Consider the following 12,349-nt stretch of genomic DNA (forward strand, 5'->3'; position numbering starts at 1 on the left):
ACTAGACCTGTGACCCAGCCACTCTAAGCAGCCAAGGGCCGGGTTCTGTTCCAGTTTGTTCTACCACAAATTTGTCCAAATTGGATAGCGATCCTGACACTCAGGCAAGTGGTTGTTCCATGTATACCCAACCTTTAGATCATCAAAGGACTGGTGGCCAGGACAATTGGTAAATCTGGTTGGTAAATGAGTAAATCTAGAGGAGGTCATCGTGTGACTGTGCCAACCGTGCCCTGTGTGATTTGGCCGATGTACAGCCACTTTACATATAGGATTTGTGAAGGTTACAAGATGTCTTCATGTTGGCTCAACTTATATTGATGGAGTACTTAGCCACATTATTTATTCTGCAAAAAGCAACTTTTATTTTAGGTTTTCATTTAAAAGGAAATTATACCCTAGAGGTTCAGTAAACATTTACTTTTCTGGGATTATTTTTTCCAGTCCACATAACAATTAGCATTTGAGTAGAATTTCAATGAGGAGCAAAACTGCAGCCATGGGGAATCCCTGAACTAGGCAGGTCTCATAGTGGGGACTTGGGAGGGTTTCATCGATGCGAAGAGGAACCTGTGATCAGTACCAGAAGCAGCCAGTTAAGAGGCAAAGTACATGCCCACTTTTGGACATGTCCTTTTTCAAAATGCAGAATCTACTTCCCATAGCTGTAAAAATGAAGATACAGGTAATGCACAGGAAGGCTGGGAATCATTTTACAACTGCTAGATCCACAGGTAAGTACATGGGCATATTCCTGGCAGCGTCTATGCCAGGAATATGCTTCTAGCATTCCCTCTCCTTGCTGAGGATGACACACTTGTGTGTTAGTCAGGGTAGAGTGATACAAACACAGAAGGACTGACAGCATGTTAAAAAAAATAAAGACAAATGGGATTTAGGATATATTCCTTGAGGCTGCATCCTGGGGGAAAGGACAGGACGTCTGTCAGGATACTGTCCCAGTATGAGTTTATTTCCTGTTTTTGTTTACCTACATCAATAAGCCAGTTCAGTACATGGGCATTGTGTGGCTTCCACTGATAAGGGCCCAAGACCAGAGCATCACAGGTCCATGTACAGCAATATATATCACCATCATCAACATTTATTTATATAGCGCCAGCAAATTTCCTCAGCACTTTTGAAGATGGAATAAAAGGCAAGAAAATGTAAATGCCCATGTACTGGATTTACAGTACATGGGGGAGATCTAGCTATGAGATTTACAGGCTAGAGATAACGCTGTTCCTCACCTTTATAAACAGACACACAAACACATTTTGAAATATGTTTGCAAATGACTCTTGTGTACTTAACTATTCCTACCGACTAGATTGTCCTCATTTCTTGGGCACTTTTTGTTTGGTTTATTTAGGTAGTCTGGATGGCAATTACCATTTATAACAACCTTTTCTATGCCAAAGTGACTAGTTTCTAGCTATTCATTTTAGTTGCACTTAGTGTGTTAAATTAAAAATTAATTAATTTAAGCAACAAAGTAACTGCGATGCCACCTAAAAGCAAGAATTAACAAAAAGACTAAGGGTGGAGCGAGATAAAGCCCAACGACAAGCTATGACTGATGACCAAAGTGAACATGATCGTTATCACCATGCAAATATGACTACTCAGCAAATTGCTCATGACAGAGAAAACAATCAAAGAGCGAACAGGACAGAGGTTATATCACGTTATTAATGAGGTCAGTAACTATGATGAAACAAATATTAATGCTCATAACTGTGGTCCCATGAGCAGTCTATAAAAAAATATTTGTAAAACAGGAATTGGATTAAGTTCTTTTTTTTCCGGAGCCGGTAGTTTTGTGGGATAAATGTTGTGCAGGATTTAACAGTTACCAAAATAGGGTCCAACATGATCTTACGCTTATGTTTTTCCGTCATTTTGACGGGCTTTTAACGAATGTACTATAATACTAGGTACCAGGGGTGGATTTATTATCAATTCGTATTCTTAAATATTATGCAGGGCTTTACCAAGAATGTTTAATCATTCTTATCGGTCCCTGCCTCCACACACAAAGATAGTGCCCTGACCAGAATGGCACCCATGTACCCTGTAAGGCAGCAAATGCCTACTGTGCCACCATAATGCACAGGGTCGGATAACTGTAAAACATTAAGCTAAAACTCAAACCTTTTGACAACAAAACATCTTTTACAAAACAAGAAACCTTTTTTAAAACTCCAAGAAGATAAAGCCTAGTAAATGCCTGTGTACCGGATTTACAGAATAAGACATGGGGAAGATTTGTCTTCCAGCTTTATAGGTTAAAAATAACAGGTAAAGGATAAAATGCTTTAACCTTTGACACAGAGTACCGATGTGCCTTCCAAAACCACTGGAGCCTACCACCACCTTGATCCTTCTTAAACCCACAACACAGTCCTATTTCATTAATAGGTGTAAATAAGGCAAGTTTACTCAAACAAAGAAAGCATATATGTCTGTCTTGCTTCCTTTCTATAGCCGTATAAATAAATGTTGAAAGAATCTAGACCTAATGCTCTATCACAAGCTGTATGTGAAACAGGTGTTACAATGCCATCTGCTGGACGAGAAGGAAGAACACATGAAGATTTTGCCTTTGCAAACTCATAAATATTTGCCCATCATTTTAATGAAACCATTATATCCTTATTATTTTTTTTGTTTTATTTAAAGACTTGCTGCCTCAGTAAACAATGTGCCAGATCATATATTAATAGACCAGTTAACACAGGACAGATTGAAGGCTTGTTAAAAATTTGTGCATACGTCTGCAGCGTACAACCGCCCGGGTCTTATCACACAGCTGCAGACGCTCTTAAGAAAAGCTCTTTATTAAGATATAGTAGCAATGAAATTATGAAAAGGCAAGTCGAGCATTCACATAGCCCATAGAAGTAATATTTCTGTACCAAATCTTCATTCAGATAGCCCACTCAAACTCAAAAGTATTACTTAGACCCAAGTAATAAGCTTACGGATTTAGAAATTGGAATCTCTACAGGACAGTTTTAAATCCAAATTTATTATAGACAGAAATAAAGTGCATAAGTGGGTCTTAGAAACCGGCTTAATGTATATGAAAATTTATGTGGATATTCTGGAAATGGAACAAGATGTTTTAAGGTCAGTTTGCACCCACAAATCTGGTAGGTATAAAAACATATTCTTATAAAATACCTGCTCTTCTTCTAAGAGGCACCTTATATATAATCAGGGAACTGACTGCTGTAAATATAGCTAAATGCTATCTATACACATCGAGGACCAGCATGGCAAAACACTACAAAGGACATGGTATTCAAACATATACATGGTAATACACACGTGTCCTGCTTCTGACAATTTGGTTGTAAACTAAAGTAGGCCCCAATAACCAGCGTGAGTGGGCACAGAACAACTGTTAAGTTCTATAAAAATTATAATCGTTCAGACAGTACAAAATTGATTGATCGTAAAAGATAATCCTGTCGGCCTAGTTAAGCCTCTCATGACCTGACCATTCAGACTGCTCAGCAAACACCCAGATTTGCAACCATTCAGGCTGAAGGTGTGCACTATTTGGACTGCGAATGATCCTAAAATGGCCAACAACAGAAGACGTAGAGTGTGTGAGCGTGTGTGCGTTCCAAGCACCATTTCTGGCTGTTTGCCCAAGCTGCATGATTACATGGGGCCTAGTACCTCACTAACCAGGTGAACACACTCACACCCCAGCAGCCTTTCTACAGATTTTGACTGACCATCGTGGACATGCCTATCCTTATACATGCAGCAATATCACTACCCCATAACAAAATTAGTACTTTAAAAAAAAAAAAATTCATGTATTGTATATAAAGGTATAGGAGACCTTTAGCAGCAACCCATTGTTATAAACCAATAATTTAACTTCTCAATAATACACATTAATTACCAATTTTAAATTGTTCAGCAGGATCAAAGCTATAAAAAAAAAAAAAAAAAAACCACTCGGAACAAGTGGTTTGGTTTTTTGAGGGGATGACATGCCTACTTTACATTACCCCGGTCAGTCACTTCTACAAGGAAGGAGAAAATATGAAAGAAATGAATATAGGCATATATGCAGACTCAGGCACAAAAGTAAAAAAAAAGAATGAATATAGCATTACTTAGAGAGCTGCCAAGTCCTTATGGAATGCTGGTCACAACTGAAGCAAACTTACTGTTCATCCCAATCAGTGAAGAGATCACATTGCAATGATAAAATTCTTCAGGCAAGGGGACCAAGTATTCCCTGGTCGCTGAAGAAAGGTTCATTTTATCCAAGTTTAGATGGGTGTAATTTTCAAATAAAAATACTAATTTTTTAATTATTTTATTTTTAACAGCGTCATTAGGGTTACAACCAAGGTTTCATTTTGGTGTAAGATTGGGGTCAGGTATATCTTTTTTGTGCATTAGAACTTTCCATCCCTGACGTGAAGCCCTGACTTTATTCCCAATGACATTACAGGCAGTTGGGAGCACACTGCTGGTCTCCAGAGTATGCCAAGTTGCTAGGGAAGAAACATATATACTCCTAAGGAAATTCTTTGTTGCAATGTTTATTCAAAACCCATATTCCAGTGTTTCATGCAGTTTACGCAGCTCTATTAGTTTATTTATATGTATTTCATAATTGTGTATCATTTGCCGAGTACTACTAAGTGATAATGTGAAACGTGTACTTACTCTGTGTGGCCCTGGAAGACATTCACAGAATGTATTGATGGGTCTCTGAAATCCCACAGGCGGAAAGTGGTGTCACGGGAAGCTGTCACTACCAGACGTTGTGTGGGATGCGTACAGCAATGAGTTAACTCCTGGTCATGACCTGAAACAAGAAACTCATGACTTATGGTTGTTTTACTGACGCTTCAATATACTGGGAAAAAATAATACATTACAGCAATTAGGATTTTTTTCTTTCTGGCTCTGAACTTCAGTAACGACCCACATAAATGTAAAGGGTCATCTTCAGATGACTCAGTTACAGCATTGTACATGATCGCTTACAACTTGTTATTGGTGAAAAAGTTACAAGCTTACAGATCAATTGTGCGTAAAAGCTTACAATGTAAAATATACAGCACAACCTATTCAATTATTGTACGTACAGTAGAAAAATTTAAAAAAGGATTGAACAGATCCTAAATATATTCCAAATAAAAACGGTCCAGAGGTGACATCAGCCTCCTACCCTGACTGCCTACAAACTTCATTAAATGTATTGCTGAAAAGCAAAGATGGAAGCTAGAAAATTATATATTGCTATGCAGCTGTTACCCTGGACCGTGTGAGATTAATAGAGTGCATATTTCAGAACTATTGCATGGACAAGAGAAGCTACAAAACTTTGCCTGATGATATGAAGAAATATTATATATCTATATCTATCAGTTGGTGTCAGCTGTTATCCTTACTATTGCAAATTTGTGTCTAGCAGAATTATTGTATGACGTAATTGAAGTTTGCAAACCAACGTCAAGGGTCCTACTCCAGCGTTTGAAGCATAGATGTTTGGATGCTTAAGTGCATTTCAGCGTTTGAAGCATAGATGTTTATGTAGGACTTGTAAAAATAAAAAATGATGACATATGATGTTGCAAGCTTAAATTAACCAATACCACATACTTTCATTTTGCTGGATACATACATGTTCGCAATAGTCAGAATGAGCACTGACAACTGTGCTTTTTCTTTAGATCAACAGTTCTGCTATGATCTCTTCTTTGCTTTTAAGGTGCAATAAAAAAACAAACAAAAAAAACAAACAAAACAAGCAAAATACAAACAAACAACAAAAAAAAAAACAAAAAAAAAACCACAGCAACCCTGCCATATGACAAAGACATGACTGAGGAGCACTAAAGCAGCCAGAGAGATAAAGCTCTATAGTAAATGTTCCAGCAGGACATTGACGAGCGCATACATTAAAATCCTCAATTCTGAAGGTGGAAACCCCAATAACTTTTTCCTGTGGTAAAGATCCCCTTTAACAATGTATAGGTAATATTTCTGCAGAACATACTATTATCCATCTTATTATAGAACATACCTGTAAGAGAATGGACGAGCTCGGATGTCTCTACATCATACAAGTTGGCAGTTCTATCCCATGATGCAGTGACTGCTTGCTTTCCCCCAACCAGCCAGTCAGCAGCTATGACCACACCCTGATGGCTCTTAAGTGAGGTTATGGGCACCCTGACAGTGGGACAATCACTGGAAATGTCTCCGTCTGCGTCAAGGTCATCTTTATCTGAAAACTCCACCTCTTCCTCTCCAGAAATCTGCCAAGAATAAAACACCACAACATTTTTAAAAAATAAATAAATAAAATATAAATTATAAAGAAGTTAACGGATACTGGAAATACACCTACTTAAATTGTAAGTAAACCTACTAGAAAGGTTACATTTAAATAAAAGGTGAATTATGCTTGGAATCGTAAAAAATACTGGTGAAGAATATTCTAAATCCCAGAGATGCTTGAAATGATTTCAAAGTGCTTCTAGCACCGGTTCTAAAGGTAGAAAACATGTAATAAATTCTCAAAATTCATATAAAACTAAATCATTTGAGCAAAATTAGCTAACAGGTTCTATCTACCATGTTCAGACTAACTCAAATAAGTTTGATCTGAGGACGATACATTGTATAGCATTTTTTAAAAAAAAGTCTTTCCTTGAGAACAGTGAATTTAAACTCCGAATTCAAGCAGAGCTGAGAACAAAAACTAGAAATATGTAGTGATTCAAGCTCGAACATAGTCAAATACATACATTTTACAGTTCATTTAACTTCTTAACTATGAGATTCAAATTCTAGTTAAAAGCTTAGCAGTTCTATTACACATCATTATGGTGTCAAGAAAAACTAAAATTGGTATTTTGTACCAAAAATTTGAGTTAGTCGAACAAAGCTAGTCTGAGCAAATTCCAAACTGGCTTTAATGGTTTGATCCTCTCTACTAATTCTACTCCTGCTTGCTTAATTCAGGACTGCCAGTAATCCTAGGAACCAGGACTCTTAATAGTGTGATTTGTGCTGCTTTTATCACACATTTTAGGATCATTTTTACATTTTTCAATCACAATGCTCATCTTCCTTGGATACTTGAAAAAGTCCTCTGACTTTTCAGTTGGACCCACAATGTTTCTTAAATTGTCTAGTACAGAAGTGTGCATATTTGAACAATTTAAAGTCCAGAATCTTGATGATGCCTATTTCTACAGGAACACCTAAAGCAAGTGCCAGCACTAAAAAGAAAAACACATGGATCATGAGTATGTGACTGCCTGTTAACTCACTGGTGCTCATCATACCGATGCAGAGAATAACACACATTTATTGGTCAATGAATCTTGCGACTTTGCCTGCATTAGTATAGAGAAGAGCAGAAGTACAGCTAACGGGGATAGAAAACAATCCCCCTTGCTCCCCAGTACGTCTATTTCTATGCTTCATTGCACCCATCGTATTGATACAGGAGGAAGTACAGCGATTGTGTGGTTGACTGACAAATCCCACCTCTAACACCAGTATGACAAAGCTCTGGTGACAAGCAGCAGGTGAGGATGGCCCTCTACACTCTGCTGCCTGAACTGCTCACCTCTCCTCATGGACGAAAAGCCCTGGTGTATACTGTTGGACATAATTTTAAGCGAACCCTCTATACTCTACTCGCTAATATTTCCAGACCCTCCTGACCCTGGTCATGTCCACACTTGCATAACATGCACCCAATGTCATGTAACCTGTTCTCTGCCATTAGAACATGCCCCTAAATTGCTGTACTGTGAAACAATACCACACCTGAATATAATTGACATGAAGGCTGTGGGTAAAGATAGTAGATGATTCGACAGAGGCAAATATAATCACCTCTGCGCTATGTGTTATACGCGTTAAGTTAATCTTAGGGCTGATATACAAAAGGTATTTTAAAGATAATTCTCAGCTCTAATATGACCAGAAGGAGACAGGCATAAGGAATAAGACTGTGGCAATGTGTGGTTACAAATTAAATTCCTCATGCAACAATTATCCTGGATAATGATGACCTAATCAATTCTCTCATTTTAGCGACGGTATATAGTCAGAAAAATTAAAAATACATCTGTTTCTTATACACATCCTTTTTTTAAAAAAAATAAATAAAAAAAAATAAAAAAAATGTTTCAATGTCGTCCTCTAGATTGAAACCAATAATTTTCTATATTTTGCCTGTAAACAGCAGTCACAATGATACAGATAACATTGGCTGCGGCATGTGAAAAACCCTTATGTCTAATTAACATGGAAATCAGAGAATACCAGGAGTTTGCACTGCATTACAAAACAGAAACCACATAACAAGTATTTGACACTAACAATGCATAAAAACAGATGTAACCGGAGGCTTACGCATTTTTCATTTTATCTTTCCAGTGGCTTTGGAAACATACGCTATTTAATATAATCATGTAAAACATTAGGGTCAACATCTCTATTTCCATAACACAAATATGTTGCCCTGAAGCAATGTGTATTTTCATTTCAGCACGGATCTTACACTGGTGTCTGCTGTCGGCTGTGGAGTGGGTAACTGCACCATGTAGCGCCAGATGTGAGCCGTCTGGTCCCCAGATGCTATTGAACAGAAAATAATGTTAAATTATGCAAGAGCATTTCACAAGTTTACTCTAAAGCAGTGTTATACCTTCTCAAATTAGGTTTCATCTTACTGTCACTTATTCCAGAATGAGTAACAAATTCTAGCATCACTGCAAATCTACAGTAACATGTAAACCGCAAAATAAAGGTTTTGTCTTTCCTAACTGAAGTATTCTGGAACTTTGAGAATCTCTCTTCAAAACTGCATTTTGGAGTATGGCTGGGATCAGTAGGTGAATCTATAGAGAGGCTTAGACTGGTCTAAGTGTTCGGATAAATACACTGAAAAACAAAAAAGCATGACCCATGCATCGCTAGTTGGCGTAGATCAAATCCTGCTGTTCGCACATTGCTTCAAGGGATGATCAATTTTATACTTTATAAAAAAAAAAAAAAACAAACAAACAATACAAATCCCAAACAATACAGTGGAGGTGAAAAGTCAAGCAACATGGCTGCTCAGTGCAAGTTCACCACTTGATTTTCAGTGAATAAAAAGAAAAAACATTTAAGATACTTTAAGTAGAACATAAATTGCAAATATACAGCGAGAAAGCATAAAAACATAGTACTTGCCTGTTAACGCCATTTGATCTGTAGGGTGAAATTTTATCGAGTTCACTGCAAGATAAACATAAAAATATTACTTTTATTTTGCCAAAATTAAGTAGAAGTGTCAAATAGTATAGATTTGTTCAAGATAAGTGCATGAAAATATCCACAATATATAATTTAAAATAACCCTAAAATATAGACAGGTATTAAAGCAAGAACAGGATATGTTTGTACAAAGGGAACGGTGTTCACTATACACAACATGTCTCACATAAAGGAAATATAGTATGGTTAATAGAAAAGGAGAATACTGATAGTGACCAACTGGTTCTAAAGATAGTCACAGATTTTAAATATTTGTTCCTAGAAATTTTTGGGTCTGGAAACAGCAGTTCTTAGAATTTACCAAATGCTCAAAATCCTATTTTGTGGCATGTTAGATAACATTATTTGCATCTGTTCTACTTATCTATGCTTCAGAAGTTACATAGATGAAAAAGGAATATTTCAAATGCAAAAAAGTACACTATTGTCACATTGCAGATTATGCTCTGTATCATATTCAGTGAGAGCACTGGCTCAGCAGCAAAAGGTCCCCAAAATAAATACTGATCACAAATGTGAGCAGTTCTATTTAGCGGCACAGAGCCCAACAAATGTGCATAATTGGTCAGTCAACAGGGCTGTATTAACTGAACTGGAAAAAAAAATGGCTGGCTTCATCCTAAAAGGAGTAAAACCGTGTCAAAAAAGGAACCAAAAGGATTTTGGCCAGCCTGGAATATAGAACCTCTTGGCCCCCCCATAAGGACTCCTTGAATACACAGAACAAGAAGATGTGAAATGTGGAATCTCTGTTCTTTTTCATCTACATACAGTATCCCCTTAAAAAGAGGATTTCGGTGCTCGTTCACCAAGCTTTTATGTATTTATATTTACCTGATCCAGCATGACCAACATACTTGGTAAGGCATTTTCCTGTCTCAATGCTCCAAAGTAATGCTGTGTGATCTATGCCAATAGAAGAGAAGTGTTAATGTTTTTACATATATAAAGTTACAGATCTGGACATTTGTTGTATTTAATAAATATAGATGATATCAAAGAAGAAAATCGGCAACAGGTATAAGTGATGGGCTTGAGGCAGAATGACGTCTTATTTAAACGGTTTCCATTCCAATGTGTTTCTATTCTCTTATTGCGTCTTTATGACAGAAGGGGAATACTACATTCATATGACCAGCTCTGTTCCCACAATGACAGAATAAGGCAGATACATAAGGAATTGCTTCTTCAGTGATTAATATGTGGCTGTGATTTGGCAGCAAACTGGAATAAATACAGTTTAATTTAATTTCATACGGAAAATACAGCAGCTATAGGAAAATGGTACATTGCATGAATGTGAGAAAAATAAACGAATTTACGGATGTAACATTTATAGGAGGTATTAAATATGTTGCCCTTTTCTCCACCAAAGGAGCCTTGTTAAACCCAGGGGTTCTACCACCTGTTATCCCTGGGAGTTCTAGACGATTGCTACAAGAACAGTAGTGCCATAAAGATGGGCAATTGCACCTTTCAATGCACAATCCAAATGAACACATAAAAGGTAGTTTCTCTCACATCATTCATGTACCTATGACACAATCATAAATATACAACACTGTGCTTTACCCATGTACAGGGTAGTCTATAGGCAGCATATGCCCAGTGACAGAAAACTTATTTATAGAGATCCAGCACACCAGGTATGTATGTAAAGATATAAATATTTATATTCCTGAACTCCAATGGGTGTCTGCCCACCCATTCTTTTCTCAATCAGAGTTCAAATGTAGTACAGGAGCGCACACCAACTCACAAAGCTCCTAATTAACTGTAGGTCCAGTTTCCAATGAAATCCCAATTAAGTGATGTAGACAAGTGAAGGAACAGAGACCAAGAATTGATAACATTAAAATATGTTCTTTAGTATTAAAATACAAATATTTTCTATTAAGAATAGAGGCTCCCCATCCAAATCTGATGACACATATGTATTTAAATATGGTCAACCTGTGACTCCCCAAGTATTGAGAAACTATAAGCCCCAGCATGCTTTGCCAGTCGCCAGCTGTCACGGCATGTGACACATAGGTTCACAACACATGTAGCGCCAGAGGTTGGCCAGGCCTGTTTTATATCAATTCCTGGTCTCTCTGCTGCTCTTTCAGCTTTTTACGACACTGAATTGGTTTTATTAGAGTGTATTTTCTCCATTTGGGCTTAGACAGCAGTCCAACTGGTTTCATATGAACCATAACCACATATTTCTATTGTGCTAGATACATTCATACTGGTAAGGTCAGCAGATGACAACTGCTGTTCTTTGTGTATTCATGCGATGCATTTATATTGATTTGCAGCTGGTCCCATTAAAAATGCAGGTGAGGACCAGTAAGGGCCTATTCCCTTTCTATCTATAGGATTAAACATATCTACACTTGCTGCCTATCACATACAGAATTGTATTCATGATCAAAGCTCTTAATAGATAAATCGCTGTTCACCCCTTAGCATGCCACCGGGACCTATCTTTTGGAACTCTGTTGATACCAACACACAAACACACACTGCTAGATTTCTTTTTCTTATACACCTCATCAACATTGACAATTCCTACTCGCAGACTGTGGCGATATTCCCTAAAATGTATTTCTCATTCAGCTATTTTTTTTTTATTGTGCTATTGATTAAACATGGTTTCTAAAAGAAATACCGGCAGAAGCTGTCCCCAGTACGACTGGCTGCGTTCGTGTAACACTGACATCCCAAAGGCCGTCTCTGTGGCCAACATACTCTTTCACCAACTGGCAGATCGCCCGAGAGGTTGTGGTCTTGAAGCTGGAGACGATCTGAAATTAAAAGGCACATTTATGTAGCTCAACCATCAACAAAAGGATTTCAACAAGCATAGGAAAGCAATCTGTTAGTCAACATAAGAACACAGTAAGTACAGCACAATCTTACAGCTACACTTTTACTTCTGGCGAGTTGGAGACTTCTTACTCAGCACTGTACCACTGAGATAAAAAGGAACCACATCTGTAATAATGGGCAGTGCCAAAAATACAGAGCTGGA

At 37.5% G+C, this 12,349-nt stretch overlaps 1 protein-coding gene across 4 annotated transcripts in view; it reads right to left on the bottom strand.

The window, feature by feature from the left end:
* The window catches only part of WDR37 (WD repeat domain 37), a 116,082-nt gene that overhangs the window by 31,153 nt on the left and 72,580 nt on the right, over positions 1–12,349 (bottom strand). For all 4 annotated transcript variants that reach the window (XM_075212081.1, XM_075212083.1, XM_075212080.1 and 1 more), the window contains 6 exons: positions 11,987–12,122; positions 10,165–10,236; positions 9,247–9,291; positions 8,570–8,646; positions 6,071–6,305; positions 4,705–4,846 (listed from right to left, as the gene is read on the bottom strand). In XM_075212081.1, the coding sequence (XP_075068182.1) occupies positions 4,705–4,846; positions 6,071–6,305; positions 8,570–8,646; positions 9,247–9,291; positions 10,165–10,236; positions 11,987–12,122 (707 nt within the window). The remainder of the gene's footprint in view (positions 1–4,704; positions 4,847–6,070; positions 6,306–8,569; positions 8,647–9,246; positions 9,292–10,164; positions 10,237–11,986; positions 12,123–12,349) is intronic.

The sequence above is a fragment of the Mixophyes fleayi genome, chromosome 5, assembly GCF_038048845.1.
Source record: "Mixophyes fleayi isolate aMixFle1 chromosome 5, aMixFle1.hap1, whole genome shotgun sequence".
Lineage (NCBI taxonomy): Eukaryota > Metazoa > Chordata > Amphibia > Anura > Limnodynastidae > Mixophyes > Mixophyes fleayi.